This window comes from Balearica regulorum, chromosome 2 (assembly GCF_011004875.1).
Source record: "Balearica regulorum gibbericeps isolate bBalReg1 chromosome 2, bBalReg1.pri, whole genome shotgun sequence".
NCBI classification, from domain to species: domain Eukaryota; kingdom Metazoa; phylum Chordata; class Aves; order Gruiformes; family Gruidae; genus Balearica; species Balearica regulorum.
This window is the reverse complement of record NC_046185.1, coordinates 23,806,303-23,824,728: the sequence shown is the minus strand read 5'-3', so window position 1 is coordinate 23,824,728 and position 18,426 is coordinate 23,806,303. Positions and strand designations below refer to the sequence as shown.

General features: G+C 40.8%; 1 protein-coding gene across 1 annotated transcript in view; it reads right to left on the bottom strand.

Annotated features, from left to right (window-relative positions):
- Positions 1–499: 499 nt before the first annotated feature.
- The window catches only part of RGS22 (regulator of G protein signaling 22), a 67,977-nt gene continuing 50,050 nt past the window's right edge, over positions 500–18,426 (bottom strand). Inside the window, exons 21-28 of the mRNA XM_075743628.1 lie at positions 17,394–17,555; positions 14,258–14,437; positions 12,571–12,711; positions 8,766–8,873; positions 6,400–6,502; positions 5,722–5,831; positions 3,383–3,466; positions 500–2,274 (exon numbers count right to left, since the gene is read on the bottom strand). Of these exons, the coding sequence (XP_075599743.1) occupies positions 3,458–3,466; positions 5,722–5,831; positions 6,400–6,502; positions 8,766–8,873; positions 12,571–12,711; positions 14,258–14,437; positions 17,394–17,555 (813 nt within the window). The 3' untranslated portion in view covers positions 500–2,274; positions 3,383–3,457. The remainder of the gene's footprint in view (positions 2,275–3,382; positions 3,467–5,721; positions 5,832–6,399; positions 6,503–8,765; positions 8,874–12,570; positions 12,712–14,257; positions 14,438–17,393; positions 17,556–18,426) is intronic.

Below are 18,426 nucleotides of genomic sequence, written 5' to 3'. Positions count from 1 at the left end.
CCTGAAGTGTGTAGTCGTGGCTTGTGTTGATAGCAAAAATATTTGAATGAGCAACTTCAGGACTGCACACTCAAAGATTATAAAATATTTTAATAAACATGCCAGGTCTGATGAGAGAAAAGTGAAATACACAGTAATAGCATCTAAGTAATAGCATCTATTTATGAATCCAAATGACGACTTAAAAAAATTCCAAAATAGTTCCAATATGTTGCATTACTTGGGAGTAAACAAGAAAAGTAGGTCTGAATGAATATGATTAGATTGTGTATTTTGACCACCACTAAAGCATAAATCCATCCACAAGAGTTTCTAGGTTTGCAGGTTTCTGAAAAGAGAATTGGTTTTATTGTCTGCAGCAGCAAATTCCACAGACAACTGCTGTTCTGCTGTAGACTTCTGAAAGTAGGTATACACAGTTAAAATAAATAAGGAATAAAGTTTTAATTATCTAAAGGGAGATGTGCAGGGGTTGTTGAGCAAAACTTTTCTAGCCCTTTCAAACTGCTGAGTTCACATAGGTGTTAGATCAGCAACCTGCAAGAGAATAGATCTCAAAAACAAGATAAAAAGGCAATAGCAGCACAAGCTGTCTGAAGCAATACAGAGCCATCATTTAGAACAATAACATTTAGTTAGCCTCTATACCTGTTCAGTTTTCAGGCTCTCTGCTGGAACCAGCTATAGTCGTTATTTGGTCCCTCGGGACGAGACTAAGCCCACTATTCCGTTTCAGATGTATCACCAAATAGCAGTTACAGGGTATCTGCCATTGCATCAGATTACATGCAGTAACCCAGAAGTGAAAGGGTCCCTGTCTCTTAATATATTCCCTGCCCAATTGCTCAATATTTCTTTAAAATTAACACATAAAATGGGCGTAATGATATGACCAGTAATTCTAGCATTAGTAATATATGTGAGTCTCCTCAGCTGCGTACAGAAGACATGGCCTATAAATGACTGTGCATGTGTGTATATACACACATGCATACACGCATATATATTGCAGTTAACGTGGAGACAGACCTGCAAGCTGGATTGAGGGCTATCATCATTTTGCAGAACTTTGAGTGGGTAGAGCCAGTTTGCAAAATTCTGCTCACTCATTGAAGTACACGAAGTACTTTTTTTTTTGTTTAAGTTTGATAGATGTGTATGGTATTAATCGTAGTAACTGTCTGGGACAGTAGTTTTTGCGTAGGGGCTGGTAAATTTTCGTTAACAATTTGGCAAGGCTGGAACATATTCACAAGGAGTTTTATCATCTCTGACAAATATCTGGATACTATTTTTCATTTTAGAAGTAATCCAAGTATGATTCAAGTCAAAGCTACCAGCATAAGATAAGCATTGTCTACATGTTATTTAACTGTCTCAGAATGCCATGAAGGCAAGAATACAACAAAACAGAAACTGACTGCGTTGTTCCAGCATTTGGTTGCATGCAATGTACTGACCACAGCAGTAGAAGGTGTCCTTTCATGTGTTTTTTAGACTGACATACATCACTGCATTTATGGCATTTCGTGCTGCTGCTTTGCCTTTCACGTTAATGAGTGGTAGGCCACACAGTACCGCATGTGCTGTGCTCACTACAAGATGCTGCATTTTACTCTCCTCAGATGTACTGAACATTACAGTTTACTGCATCTGTGAAATTTGGGAAAACATGAAAAACAGGGACAAGAATTTTGTGTTTTACTTCCTTATGGCTTCCACCCAACACGTCTGTCTCAGGTAATGTCACACAAGCAAACAACTCAAACATAGAAGGAATGAAGATAAGCATGAAGCAAACTCTGTCTCTGAACTATGGGGAAAGTAGGAACTGAACCAATGATCTCCCCTGCTCATTCTTTGAGAGGAGAGGATGGGGCCAGACTCTTTTCAGAGGTGCCCAGTGACAGGACAAGGGGCAACGGGCACAAACTGGAACACGAGAAGTTCCATCTCAATATGAGGAAAAACTTCTTCACTTTGAGGGTGACCAAGCACTGGCACAGGCTGTCCAGAGAGGTTGTGGAGTCTCCTTCTCTGGAGATATTCAAAACCCGCCTGGACATGATCCTGTGCAACCTGCTCTAGGTGATCGTGCTCTAGCGGGGGGGTGGACTAGATGATCTCCAGAGGTCCCTTCCAACCCCTACCAATCTGTGATTCTGTGTGAGGATATATGAGCAGGGCAGCTATATCCATAAAACAGAGTGTCTTTCTTCCATGCCAGCCTGTCTGAAGCAACTCCTGATGAAAATCCCATACAATTCTTGGTCACTGTGTCAAGAGTGAAAAAGAAAAAGACTATTAGTTGTCCTTAGCTGCCACTCCACACTGGGGAGCAAAGCACGCATCAATGGCCCTTAGCAGTGTGATCTAAGAGCTCCAACTGAAGAACCTTTACTTCTGACAACTGAGATGGGGCTGCATGGCTCCTTCTCCTTGTCCAAGAGGTTGGGAGGGGTAGTGGAAGACAATCCCATCGCTAACTCAGGGGGAGTCCTCAGGAACTGAGCAAGCTGGAGCTCACTGATCTGCCTTTCTCTTGCATGCGTTACACACATGTAGAGAAGAATGGAGCCAACAACTTTGTGGCTGGGGACTGGTGTTTAAAGTGGTCTGAAAAATGCGGAGAGGTCTATCATCATCCTGTCCCCTGCCTAGCAGTTAATTCTGCCCCTGCCTCCTCTTAACTCCCCAATTAATCCTTTGGCCCTAGTTCCATTAACTCTGCCCCAATTCTTTTTGAAACTCTTAAAACTGTAAAAACAAGCAAGAAAGTAGGGAGAGCTACACAAGAGCTATGAGCTCCTGCAACCTTCTGGTGAGTAATACCATGGGAGGAATGACGTTTTACAAAAGTTCTCAGTCACATCTGTGTCCTGATGTATTTTAAGCCTTTCTTGTGGATCAAAACTCAGAAATTAGGCAGAAGGTGTATTTTGGATGAGGAATCAGACTGGACTGGGAGCAAACCACAACAAGGTTTGATTTTATGATAGCTCAGACACCTCATGAGTTATCCTTGATGAATAGAAGTTGTGTGAATTGCAGTACTGAGAGCACAGTGTGCCAAGACACACTGCTTCAGGGCTGTCAGTTCAATGCAGTGTTTTACTTATTCATTAGATCAGGCACTGAAGAACTGGGTATTATTATAACATCTTTAGGATCAAGACCACCTAGTTGTTTGTACCATGCATACTTCAGTGATTTGAGCCTCAAGGTGTACTGTTAAAGAAATGAGTAACGCAAGAGTCAGTATCACAATCGTGTTGATATGGAACACGTTGGAAGATGTTTATTTTCTACCCTTGACTAATGTCCCATGGTTCTTAATAATATTCCCCGTTGTCATCTTTGTGCTGGAAACGTAAGGACAAACCTTGTATGCACGTTATTTTTGTGTCTCCTGCCCAGCTCCAGTAAATGTCTCTGCTTTCCTTTCCTCACAGAGACTTTAATCTGCCTGCAAAAGGTAACAGAATGTCATTGCTGTGTTGCAGCCAGTTGAAATAGTCAGAACAATTCTTCAATAAATGCATCGAAAAGAGAGAAACAAGGTGTGGTTGGGTTGGCCCTCACTAGCAGCCAGTGTCCCACACAGCTGCTCACTCACCCACTGCCCTCCACTACCCACCCCACCGCCCCCCCTCCCCCCCAAGCAGGACAAGGGGAGAAAACAGGAAAAACAGGAAAGAAAAAGTTTGTGGGTGAAGATAAAGACAGGGAGATTGCTTACCAATTACTGATGCAGGCAAAACAGACTCAGGGGAATAAATTACCAATTATAATAAATCATTACTGATTTGGAGAGTGGGAAACAAAAACAAGAAAAAGAAAAATGAACATTCGCACACTTAGAAAAAAGACTTTTCCTCCACCTTTCCCAGGTTCAAGTTCACTCCAAGCACCTCTCCTGCCCTCCTTGTTCTCACCACAGATTACCCTCAGTCCCTTTGGTGAGTGAGGCACTGGGCAGCCCCTTCATCCTCCCCACTCTTCTCTGCTGCAGCATGGGTCCTCCACGGGCTGCAGGGAATATCTGCTACACCATAGAGCACATCCTCCTTCTCCTCCTCTTGCCTTGGTGTTCCCTCTATTGTTTTTCACTCTTTATTCCCTCCTCCTCTCTCTGGCTTTCTTTGCTCTTTCTTAAATGTTTCCCCAAGGTGCCACTATTGTGGCTGCTGGGCTGAGCTGTGCCCTGTGATGGCTCCGTTGGAGCTGGGTGGACCTGGCTGTGTCTGGCACGGGGCAGCCCCAGCCTTACCTCACAGAGGCCGCCCTGCAGCCCCCCTGCCTGCACCTTGCCCTTTATTCCCAATACGCAAGGTGTGACCTCCTCTGTACCAAAGTGGAGAGAAGCTGTCCCATCAAGAGCAGCAGTGGTCTTTTGTGGATATCTCACCCCAGGAGCAGAGTGATGAGATCACTGCAGAGAGCACAGCTGAGGACAACCACCAGAGGGTCATGATGGAAGAAGAGGAAACCACCAAAAGGCAGTGGGAACACTTGAGCTGTTGGGAGGGACTGGGCAGGGCAGGCAAATTTCCAGTGGTGGTGGAGAGCCATCTGCAACTGCAGCTGGTGGGAGAGACCTCTCAAACCACTCAGGACCTCTACTTTCTTATTCCGTTAGCCCATACCACAGCCTGATGCCTGGCAGGAATGCAGTTCTCGGGTTTTGAATAACAGGGTGGGCCAGGGACTGCTGGGCTGGTCTGCAGCTACCTGCAGCTGGACTGCAGCTACCTGGTAGGCACTTCTGGAGCACTGGGCTCAGCTGGAGGTTTCTCAGCTACAGAGCAGGACCAAAGCCCCTGCGCAAGGACTCCCCACACCGATAGAGCCACGTGTGAGGCAGAACTACGGTACAAAAAGGCATAAATGGATGAAATATAGTAACACCTGCAGAGGTGCATAAGGTCCAAGGCGACTGGATGATTTTAACTGCAGCTAGAGGAGGTGATAAGACAGAAAGAGAATGTGAGGGAAGGCCAAGGAATGCTGCAGTTTTCTCTAAACTACATACAGAAAATGCTGCCACAGGAAGACTGTGTTCAGGCACTGGGAAGTTTAGGAGGACTAGTGAGGCCAGGACACCAACTTGCCCAAAATAGCAGCACTGAAGTACAAAATTAGAAGAGGAAGGAGGAGCAGCGAAGGAAGGAGCAATAGTCCAAGATCTATTATTTTTTTTAACGTCCATCTAATTTCGACATAGGCTTAAAAAAACAAAACAAAACCTCCAGGGGATCCTTCCATCTAGGAATTCAAGCTTTGAAGCAAAATCTGTTTTCTGTCTTTATCAGGTCTCTTTGCTGTCCCACTTCTTTCTCCCATTCTAATATTTAATTGGCATCGGCAGAGATCATCTATTGCTCGTTCTGTGTCAGGCCCTTGCCAGTAACTCCATGGGATCTGAGCTTCCTCCAGTCATCTCGTATTCCTATTTAAAATACTTTAACTGGAAAGCTTAGATAACCTCATTTCAGACACTACCATTTTGCGACAAAATTCCATCTGGTCAATATTAGGTCCAGTAACCATGGCTGGAGTGAAGAATAATCTTGCTTTCATGTTGAGGCTGTACAGCTTCAGTTTTAAACATGATTTGAAGTGGCATAACTTGCTACTAATGAGCATCAGCACTGATAGCAGGAAAACTAGCTTTTAAGAATCCAGATTTCAAAGCACACTTGTCGGCACTCTGGTACTCACTTTCTGTTTCTTGGGAAGATTTGACCGTTTCTCCAAAATCACACTACTCTTTGGAGAAATGGTGGATTTTTTTGAGTTTCCAGGCTTTGGCAAGGACATAGACGAGGTACCTGCATGTGGAAAGAAAATTAAAATGGGAAACTGAAGGGGTTTGATGTTACATGCTGTTGCTAGCCCTACTGCTAAATAGAGCTATTTAATGAACAAACAAGTCATAATAACCTCCAGGAAAACCTAAGAGGATATTCATGGCTGAAATAAGGATGAAGCAATGCCTCTCATATCCCCCGAAAGCATACTGACAAACTGGCAAGAAAAAAGTTTCATCTCTCTAGTTGTACGTAAGCTGATGAAGCACAAGAAGCCAGGGAGGTGAAATATGTATATGAACCAAATAGGATTGCAATGTCACTCTGCAGAATGACAAAATGGCCATATTCTTCTCTGCAGTAGGACCTGTGCAGTAAAGGCAATGCTGATACCCTGCAACTTTCACTTTCCCTTTCTTAGAAAACTTACCACTCACAAGTGCAGAGAGCAACTCCCCTGCAGGCAGCATAAGAGAGGAAGAGGTTTATATACGCAACTCCAAAAGAGAGCAAACAAAGTCCTTATACTGAGAGAATTTCACCTAAGCTATAAGCTCATCCTTCTAAACTACAGAGCTTGGTTAACAACCTGTAAGGAATGATGATGAGGTTTTCTCCAGATCTTCTTGCATTTTCAGGAGTATTCTCTCCTGCTCCAAGGCTTCTATGTACTTGGAATAGGACCAGGAAGCCTGCAAGAACCATTAAAAACCATCAGCCTCCAGACCATGTCACTGGTAGTTCCTGGTCCATTTCAACAGTGAGACAAAATACTTGTTTGTATTATGTCCCTACTATTGAATAATCACAATTATTGAGAAGTTTTGTCACGACAATACTGGCATCAGAGGAAAAATAATATTGCTGCAAATGAGGGAATCTCAAAACACCATGAAATGAAATTTAAGCAAATTTGACAGATACAATGTTTGCATTCATTTATTCTTCATTCCTGCTCTGAGTCCTATTCTCTCTCCTTTCATCTTCAAAACCTAAATACAGCAGAGCTTTCCCCTCCCAAAATATCAGTCTTTTGTGCTATTGAGGACTTGATTTTATCTCCCTGCCACACCATTCCAGTGTGTCCTTTCTCAAATCATCAAAGGTCTCATTAGCCTCACAGTTCTTTCTCCCTGCCCTCTCCAGCAGACTGCTACTACCACTAGAGGCAGATCAACTGGAGATGTCATCCTTTCCTTTTCTAAGGAACAAATATTGCTCTTTACATTGCATTGCAACAACTACAGTTCAGGTTTCATGTAAATTTTAGGTCACTCTCCCAAATCAATATGGGAACTATACTTTTATTTGGCCTTTTTTTTTCCTTACAGCATGAGTATTTTGGGGCCAATTTGTCATTTCGTGACCCAGTAAGAAGAACTTCCAGCATCTTCCTGTAGCAGGAAGGGACTTGGGGAAGAAACTGCTCTATAAAAGTGTGAGAAGCAGGTCGAGGGAGGTGATTCTACCCCTCTACTCCATTCCAGTGAGACCCCACCTGGAGTACTGCATCCAGCTCTGTGGTCCTCAACATAAGGACATGGAGTTGTTGGAGCAAGTCCAGAGGAGGCCACAAAGATGATCAGAGGGCTGGAGCACCTCTCCTATGAAGACAGGCTGAGACAGTTGGGCTTGTTCAGCCTGGAGAAGAGAAGGCTCCAGGGAGACCTTAGCGCACCCTTCCAGTACCTGAAGGGGCCTACAGGAAAGCTGGAGAGGGACTGTTTACAAGTGCATGTAGTGATAGGACAAGGGGCAATGGCTTTAAGCTGAAGGAGGGCAGATTTAGATTAGATACTAGGAAGAAATTCTTTCCTGTGAGGGTGGTGAGGCACTGGCACAGGTTGCCCGTAGAAGCTGTGGATGTCCCCTCCCTGGAAGTGTTCAAGGCCAGGTTGGATGGGGCTTTGGGCAACCTGGCCTACTGGAGGGTGTCCCTGCCCCTGGCAGGGGGGTTGGAACTGGATGATCTTTGAGGTCCCTTCCAACCCAAACCATTCTAGGATTCTATGGTTTTATAAAAGATTATTGCTCTTTATGCTATTACCTGCCTCTTCTTGAGGGCTTAGGCATACGATACTGATATACTGGCTCACCCAACTCAATATTTTTTAAATAGGTATGAGCAAAGGTTAAAAGGTCCATTGAAGGGATAAGAGTGTGAGCTTAGCTATGCAGTTTGCAGTTTGGCTTCATATTTTGAGAGTATTTCGGACTACCTCATTCTATATTCTGCTCATTGCTAATGTAATGCCACAGGAAGAGCTCTACGTATGTAAGCAGTGGCCGGAGTGCCGTTTACTCCTGCATCGGATGACATAGCTATGATTATGTGGTTGCACAGATTCCCCATATGTTATGGCAGTGTCAGCTCAGCTATGAATGATCCCTTGATACATCCAAGGTGGCATGTCTGTTCTTTCTGTTTCTCCAATAAAATGACCGTTACCTTTTCACTACAAATTTAATGCATCATGAGAGTTGTTCTGGAAGAAGTTCTAAGCACCTATTTTCTGCTGGATTTTCTATGCAAATATCTAGATTTTCTAAATGAGTTCAGCTTCGGTTTTGACATAAGGGCAGAACAGGGCTCAAACCTAAATCAAATTCTTTCAAGATACAAATTTTCCATGTAATGAAAAATTTCTTATTCTAGATTTGGACTTCCTTTCCTTCCACTTACCTTAAATAAAGATTCTTTTTAAATCTACACACCTAAAGGGCTTAATATGTTGATAGATATTAATACTATTCAGAACCTAAATCTTAAAAAACTAAAGCAAAAATCATTATCTGTAAGGTAGGTACAGTTATAACAGCGAAGTTAATTGAAGAATGAACAGTTATGGAAAACCATATGACAGTAGTATTCAAAATCAAACCACACTTTCCCATTCTCCCAAGATCATTTTATCTCCCTTGAATAATGATATCTGCAACATGTTTATTATTCACCTGCCACCCATTTCCATCTGAAAATGATGCTGGTCCTCTCTCCACACCAGTCTCATCTCCCAAAGCACTGCCTGACAGACCGATGAGTTTTCTGCCCTCTTCTTTATCCTGCCAATAATAAGAACTCATAATTAGATGTAAACAAGAATTACTGAGCTAAAGTAAAAAGCAAAGTCTGAGGAAGCAAAAATTGTCATTGGAAACAAGATACTGTCATATGCAGTAATGTTTTGTAATGCCCAGTTTCATAGTTTGTCACATTGGGCATAATAAAAAATAGCAGAAGATACTGCTTTTTTAAAGCATTTCTTTGTCCTAATCGAAGTTTCCTGACCTCTACACTCCTGCAGACTGTCTTCCTTTCAGATTCAATACCTGCCCAAAATATAGCTAAGTGAGAGGGCAGAGCTGCAACAGAAAATATTTTAAGGACAGAGAGGCCATTGTGATCCTCTAATTTGGCCTCAGGTATAAATGTAGAATATAAGATTTCTCATGATTAATTCCAGCTTGATCCAGTAGCTGCGAATGAACTACGGTACGCACATGAGGAAAACAGGCAATCTCATGTGAAACATTTACAGTGAAGGACAAGGCCTTGCAACCCATTGTAAACCATTCCAGTGATTAACTATTTGTCATTTTCATGTTGTTTCAGTGTTTTATTAAGGTTGCACCTTTGCACATTCTGTCTGATGATCCCAAAACTCTTTATGAACATTAATCAATGTTTAACCTCACATAATTAACCCCACAACATCCCCATGAGGCAAGTAACACAACCCTCCCATGTTGCAAATGAGAAAGTGAGAAAAGAAGAGAGGTCAAGTTCCCAAAGGCACTCAGAAAGTCCCTGAAAAATCTGGAAAAGGATCAGAATATCCTACTTCCTTGCTTCCAAGGGGCCTTTTTCTTTCTTCATCATCTCTACTGTCCTATGGACCTGTCATCTATAAGGGTGACTTTTGGGTATAGAACTGCCCAGGCAGTGTGATGTTTATCTTCTCGCCAGAAGCAGACTTACCAACTTCTGTGGCACACTCAATTGATGGAACAGGGATGCCAAAGCAAATACAGAAATAATGTGTATACTAATAACTACAGTTCAGGTTTGCTAGCTCTCTCAATGAGAATGGTGAAATAAATGAGGTCTTTAATAATGTCTTCTTATAATAAATCAGGCAATGTTATGGTAATGTCATATCCTATGACATTACACCACTTACTAAAAATAAACTTACTGCTAAGAAGATTAAAGAGAGATGAGGGAAATGTGGAAAAGGAAAATCAACGCTTATCGTTTTACCTTTCTCTGCTAAGGGCATGGAAAAAAGAACAGATTTACAGTGTAAGTTAAAAATATTTTGCACACTTGAAGGCAAAAAAAATCCAAAATCTATTTGGGAGGTAAAATGCAATTGTGTGTACAACAAATAATTACAAATACTGGTATCAAGGCAGTCTGCAAAAAGTGACTAATGATAATTTTTTTTTTAAGTAGGTGGCATGTGCATCTAGCAGTTAACAAAGGAACAGATCCACAGACGAGTCAAAGCTGAGCCCATGTAGCTGGGCCACACTAAGGGCAAATGTGTGAAAAAGGAGAAGCAAACCATACTCTCTCAAGGCAACATCTTTTAAAACGACCATTTCAGCTCAGTACTGAAGCAATCACATTATGCTGATTGTTCGAGCTTACTTCACCGTGTATTGACCCATCCCTGCCTTGCAGACGCTGAGCTTAAAACAAGTCCCTGTGTTGTATGGCACACACGTAAAATACTGAGATAGTCAAATAATACCAAGTCATGCATCATTGTCCAGTGAAAATCTCCTTGTCTGCCCATTTTTTTCATTATACTACATAAAAGTCCAACTCTTACCCAGTCAGTTCAGAAAGTGAAGTGAGCCCAGATAGATTGGGCATCCCGGGGACAAATTTGTGAGAAGGAAGAAAGTAAAATTCCTTCCCCAGGACCATGATTGTTCTGTTTGACATAAACCCAAAATGGCAACTGGCTTGTGTGTGTGTCTAAATATATATATAGAAAAAAAATACATCATTTCTAACCCTTACCAGAGCTTTCCTCTCCTTCAACATGAGCCTGGTGGGGCAGAGGAGCATAGACATGACTTTGAATGCCGAGAAATCTTCACCTTCTACAAGCTGCCAAGTGAACCTGCTATCGCTTATGTTGGATGAACCTTATCAGTATCCTTCAGAGATACTTCATCATTGGAATAGTTATGTTGTCACTGAGGGGACAGAAATCTCAGGCAAGAGAACAAGGAATGGCAAATTCTTTAAACAATAATAGAGAGGGGGAAAGGGGAAGAATTATCTGTTCCCCCTATTCTTTCAGGAGATTTTAAAAGGTAACTGGTCTACTGACATTTTTTTGTGAGAAGAATAGTCTGCAAATTGTTTACTGAACTGCATTCTCTGCCTGTCACTTTCTAAAATTTCTTACCCTATTTCCCAGCTTAGAAGGGTAATTCACCTTTCCCATTTGTTCCCCATAAAAGCTAGGCTTTTGCCCTCCTGGCCAAGATTTGCTTTTTACTTCCTTGATCTTAATCAGAAATCTTATAGACAGGCAACAAACAGATGGAAAAAATAAGTCTGTGAAAATGCAAAAGTGCATTACTTTGAAATATTGCATTCTTGCACTGTAAGTACTGCCAATGGCCTTGCCAGACCTATCTGTATGGAGGCAACATGCTTTGGAGAAAGGAACATGAGTTCTTGGATTTTAGACTTCATTTGACATTGGTGTGTCCTTGAGTAACGCTTCACTGGTGCTCAGTTTTCATTAGTCTAAAAGAGGATAACAATGTGTACATATTTTTATGGGCATATATGTCTTTATCTGTCCAGGTACTCATGTGGTTCTCATCACGAGTAACATCTCAACACATGTGTACATGGTATTTAAAATATGTAAAGGTCTTTTAATGCTACTTATGATAGCTTGCAAGTCCAATAATTTCTCTGCCCTTACAGGAATGTTCTCTCCTCAAAGCTGGCCAAACAATTACATTTCATAAAAAATAAACTTTTGCAAAGCCTATAATCAATAGGAAAAAAATCCATTATATTTTAATAATAAAATTCCAAGAAAAACACTTTTACAAGCAAGCATTCCGCTGTAGAGGTCACAGTTCTGTTAATGTACTGAAACTGTCTGGAAACTCATTGTGAACAGTCTAACAATTTAACTGTCAAAGCTAAGAAATAGTCAAGAAAAGACAAAGACTATACAAAGCAATTAGCACATAAATATTTTTTAAAAATAATGTGCAGACTTTTCAAATGCTCCTTCTGAAAAATAGATATTAAATCTGGTTTGGTTTTGGTTTGGTTTGCTTTGTTTTGTTTTGTTTTCAGTAGTGACCCAGGACTGTAAATTCTAAAACAGGACAGTACATACTGAAAGTGCAAACAGGTCTGCAGTTACCCGTTGTACACATGGACCGTACATAGATTTATTTTTTTTTTAATTCAGCCTTCTTTTTCACTCTCTTCTTGGCACAAAGGATGACTAAAATACATTTTCCCCTCTGCTTAATGAAAGGAGTATTCCACTGACTCATCTGCCTCAAGTTAAACATATGTAGATGCATTGGCAGGATCGGAAACTAATCGCCCTAGGACTGGGTCGCGTGTAAAGCTTGAATTCTAATAAAAAGATTTCGGTAGCTTTGGATGAGGCCAAGGAAGGGATAGTTGAATTCATGGATGTTTGCTCATGAAGGAGTTTTTATGCAGTTTGTCAGCTCTCACCTGAAACTTTAGGAGCCTTACCTCTGCTGTTTTGCCTTCCTTTTTTCGCATCTTTTTCCCCTTTTTTCTCTCCAAAGCAAGTAGAATTTTGTCACTAGCCAAATTGCTTCGAAACTTACAAAATTTTGGCCAAAATTTAAACAGAAGAGCAAAAATAGTCATCTGCACAGAAAGAAAAGAAAGTCAGTCTTGACCATATTAAGAAAACAGGGTTTACTGTAAAATAAAATGTAGTTTACCATGAGAATGAAATAACTATTTCTTTCTGAATACACAGCCTTGTTCCTCCCACGTACTGTGTCCTGACATTTCAGCCCAGCTTTGCTCTGCACATGCTTTTCATCAGTATGTTTATTACTGGTGAGAAATCTTCCTAAAACACAGTTAAAAGGCACTTTCTTTTTTTATATTTCCCTAAACAATTGTTTGCATTAATGAAAACATCCATCATTTTTTACAAGTATTCTTGATAAAATATACACCAGTAGAATTGCTTTTGCACCACTGTTCCGCTCAAGTATTCCAAATATTCAGTTCATTAGGGAGAGGGGTTTTTTCCCTTCCTTAAGAGAAAGGAAATACTTTTTTGCCTCTGGAAAGGCTCTTAAACCACATTACAGATCTATGAGCAAATCTTGGATAATTTTTAAATGATATAATCTCTCACAGGGTCTTTTTTGAACTAGAATAAGAAAAACAATTTTAGAAAAGCAAACAGAGGGGCTCAGTGAATTCTGTTGCTGCACATACTAAGGCTCATATTTTTCAAGTTATTTAGGTGCTTAATTCTCATTGAGAAACTTGGCTTCAAAGGAGCTGACCATGCTCAGCACCTCACTGCTTCTGCCTCAGCGGACCTGAGAGTGACATGTGAGTCACTGTCATATTCCAGTCACAGCTTTTTGTCCAAGTTCTTCCCTTGGCCACATTTCTGGAGATCACTGGGTTTTACCCAGCCTGAAATGAGACTTCTTATTTCTCTTAGGACCTATATGAACCCTTTTCTCTGACAAATTATTCATCTTTTGTGATCCAAACACTTTATGGACTCACAGTTGATGTGTTAAGGTATTGGTGGCAATTTTATAGGAAAAGAAAAGGAACTAGCTTTCTTGGGTTTAGAAGATAAGACAGAGAAGACTATAAGGAGGAATAAGAAAATAGTAACTCTGTAGTAAAGGTTCACAAATTGCTATTCAGTTTGATTAGTACAAAGATCAGAGAGAAAATTGTCTACAGCCATTTAATGCAGACTTTCTGTAATAAAGAAGGGAAAGACGTTGAGTAAGTTAAGCTGTCTTTGTGCTTTACTCACATCTGCATTTTTTTTTTCATAAACTACAAAAACTACAAACTTTTGAATTACGAATTCCTTCTCTGACATTAACCAAGTGGTAAAGAACAAGCAATTAAAAACATAGACAGAATTAATTTCTACCACCAGAATTCCTAACACAGACCTGGATAACACCTTTCCAGGATCAGCTAGCTGTCAGACATTGTCCAGTTTATTGAGCAGCAAATACCTGAAGCCTCTCTGTCATCTCCACCATACAATCTTCATTGAAATGCATGACTATGGCGTTCTCCTTTACACCCAGGCTTATGTATGGACTCCAAATTGTCACATAAGCAACAAAGACTGTCCTTAAAATCAGGCACACGGACTCTAACCAGACCTGTTACAGAGATTCTCCCAGCTTCTTACCTGTGCCTCTCTAAAAATGTAAGGTCCTAGTTCTTTCCTGTGCTCCAAAATCTTCTTTGCTTGTTCAATTGGGATGTCAATCTGCAAAGCTGGGGGTACAGCGGAATTAATAAAGCAGTCAGTAATAGCTGTGATCTTTTTCTGTACTGTGGCATCATCACAATGAGAATGGCACAAGTCCTGAAAGACAAAAAATAGCATTTTCAGTCAATGGAGAGAGAGACATAAGACCCTTTTACAGGGGCCCAGTGATCAAAGAGTAATAGTCATACAAAAATAGTTACACAATAGATTCCTTCAGTATGTAGGACAAAATTGTTATCGCAAATGTGCATGGTCAAAGACATAGTTAAGGCATGAGTGGGACTTCTGGTTTGCAAATGCAGATATTTAGCAATCGTTGTTTTTAGGTGACAATCTCTGCCTGCACATTCTGAGGGAACAGGATAGTTTTTATCCTGCATTCAGTCTAAGTTCATTACTGGCAAATAGGCATTTCTGAAAAGAGAAACACACTTACAGGTGTGAATTGCACTGATTTTCCCAATGAGCCTGCTTTGAGCATAGGCATGGTAACTACAAGACAAAGAAATGCTCTAAATACTCCAAGAAAAGAGGGGAATTATTGAGAGGGTACAAGCTATTATAACCAGGAATGTTGGCACAAGAGGGGACAATTTCAGCTACCAGTTTAATCTTCCATTCATTGAAAGCTTCTAATTTCACCATTCATTAAGATTTTCTAGTTTCCCCAAACCTCAGTGTTTAAAATAACTCTGTGCAGAACAGAATACAAAACAAACCTGAACTTGCAAGGGTGAGATCTCAGAGGAACACTGGGGGTTTTCTACCTTTTTAATGTGATCCTATTGTTCTTGTAAAACCTGTTATTACTGCATTTTCACACTCTGACGATGCTGCCATCGGACTTTTGACAGGAAGAAAAAAATAACTCAAAGAACTTCCTTCAAACACTTTGAAACACGAACTTTCCATCTATCCATAAACATCAAGAAGTTTCTATAACACTAGGAGATTATCACATATATCTACTAAAGACACAATGAGCACTCTAGAGAGTTTTCAGGAAGAGAGCTCTCTAAATGAAGAATGTGCATGTAGTTTTGGTATAGGAGGCTGGATATTTACTTTGCAAAGAAATTAAAACCAGGGCTTTTAACCAGAAATGTGGTATGTGGAAGAGCTGGCTTGTTTTATTATGAATACTTTTTAGTTTTGTGAAGGAAAAAAAAGAATGATAACAGCTACAATGAAGAAAGTAAGGCAATACAAAAATATATTCAATATATCCTAAGAATATATTATGGCTTCCTTTGCTTATCTAGCATAGAAGAAAAGGCAGAGAGCTATAGTAAGAGGCAAGACAAATAAGCCATATGATACGAAGAGGGGTGAGACATGACAATAGAGGAAAAGACAGAAATGATCCACAGAGTTATATTTCTTCATATTTTTAAAAAATAATATATTTTTGTTTTTTGATTGTCCCAAGATGTGCCGCCAGCCATATGGGTTACGAGGAGCAATGTAGTCATTGACTCCTGAAGGGAGTTCTGTCTAAACTGATGGCGTGATAGGGCTCAGACAATACGAGTACACACTGTGCAAAGTGCTGCCCACGTCTTTGGCAATATTCCTCCAGTTCAGCCTGACCCACAACACTCCTGCTACTCCAGCCCTTTGCTTCTATAACGAGCATCAACTGCCAACCATGACAAATTGCATGCATGCAGAAATACGGTCAGATTGTACTTTTTCTTGATAAGAAGACAAATAAAATTAACATAAATGAAGGGGGGGGGGGCGACACATAAAACAATGAAGGATTTCTTCAGAGAGCAAATCCACAAAGAAAACAGTCTAAACTACACTCCACGTTAATTTGCAGAAACTTTCCATGTCCTCAACAATGTAGCAATGAAGAGTCACAAATCTGAAAAAACATCAAATATTTTGAGAAGGTTTTATGTCATGGAACTTCAGGTGCCTTCGTGTCAAGTTTCTAGTCTAAGCTAGTCACTCTGTAACCAGGAGAGAGATAGCAGCACCCCCAGAGAGCATTTCAGCCGATGATGCCTCTCTTGGGTACGAGAGCCTCTGTGAGGAGGGGAGATTGCCCCTTGGAAACAGAGGAGCTGCAGCTTCTGAAGCAGACCCCAAATTCAAATGCGTAAAATTAAACAGTGAGAAGACTGCAGCCGGATCTCCAAGTGCTGCTGCAGCATCAGCTGGGTTTACCTCCTAATTTCTGAGCACATTAGCTAACCTCATGCTCCCTGCCTGCCATGTGCACACAAGCTATGCTTAGGAGCCCAGGAGAGGCTCTGCACTCTGGTAGCACTTTTGTACCAGCAATATCCCAGAGGCGAAAGGAATGAGGAACAAGTGAAAGATCTGTGGTGCCCCTGCATTCAGTCCAGGGTGCTACGAGGAGGCTGCAATGTGATTTAAAGGCTCGTTCCAGAGTTTTCCCATTGTGTTTCACCCCGCACAGCAGCAATTTCACAAAGGGGCACATATTTGGGAGAGAGGTAATCCCTGCTGACCTTCCCCATCACGTTTCACCTTGGCCACATCCTCAGCTGCAGTCAAATGTGACTGTACAGAGTGCAAGGGAGCTGGGGGCTGCATTGTACATATAAGCGTTTTGGGTAGATACTATCTTTACATCTGTACATTTGATTGAATTTAAAAGTTTTCTCTGATTTTTGAGGGATTACCAAATACAGCAATAATCCCATTATTTAACAGTATGTAACTATAAAGACAGAATGAATATTTTAATGCTTGCATATTTTCTACGGCTCAACAGATGTGTACCAAAATCTGGGCATTAGCTAGTTAGTAGTGTCCCTTTAGAGACTCAGAAGAATGTTACAGTTTGAAGAAGCATAAAGAAATACCGGGATAACACATTCAAATCATTAAAAAGAGCTACCCTTAAGCAGCGAGGATTTTCAGTGAAGAAGAAAACAGTTTAAACAGCGAAAGAGGTTTTACTATGAACAAGAAAATGCCTAGAGATATTCTTGTTAAAATTCTCCTAATATGCAGTAATGGATGCATTTGCTTACAAATTGAATGATATTCCTCTTGCTCCATTTTACCACCGTACCTTATACTTCTGTACCTCTTGCCAAAAGAGCACTCCATTCTCCAGTAGGTCTCCTTTCAGTGACACAAAGCGTTGAAACTGATTTGCTGTCACTGGATTCAACAGCGCTTTGCGGAATGCAATTATTTCACTAGATGAAGAAACCCACTTATTGTCCGCATGCTGTCACAAGAAGAAATAAATGCACCAAATAAACTTTGTTTCAAAAAGCAATAATAAAGGCATTAGTTAGCGTAAACTGTCTGATTCTTATCTTTGCACTGAGCCTTACTTTCAGTAGTTTATGAGTTTATGACATGGATACAATAGAACGTGGCAAGGTTTCATTTCTTTCTTTCCTTCTTTTTTCTTTTTTTTTTTTTTTTCCAGTTTGGTTTGGGCAACATTTTTTGGAAGACATGATGGGAGAGGAAATGACTGACAATGATTTAGACCATATGAGTACATACTATAAAGTATGGAAACAGCTATTGTTATTGATTATGGCAACAGGCTACTTTTCTAGAGAACAGTTTGAGTTTTGTGCAAACAAACAACAAAGAAAAAAGAACAGACAAACCACATAGCTTAAAGTTGTAAAACTCTTTTGACAGGGATCTCACCAACAAAATGAGCTTTGAAATGTGTTGCCATGATCACCAACAGAAGCTGGAGAGTTTGCTCTCTGTGGAATAAAGCTACCAATCATAAAATACAATTTAAAGTCATCGAGACATTTTGGAAATCCTCATGCTGCAAAGCACAGAGCGGTAGGCAGCCAGGAAAGGGTGGGGAAAGAAAGATGGCTTACGCAGGGACGGTTTGTTTGAAATTAAGTTCAGGCTGGCCTGCCTTCCTGAACAAACAGTTCCTGTGGTGTCACTGAGGAGCAAGCCAAACAACCCCCCCTTTGTTATCAGATGGATGAATGAAAACTATCTGCTAACAGTGGTATAAAGCTCTTGAAGTCCTGGAGGGATGGAGTGCTGTTCAGTGGTGAGCATGGGACAGAAACATTTTACTTGCTGCAGGCAGTCCTGGAAATCTAACCTGA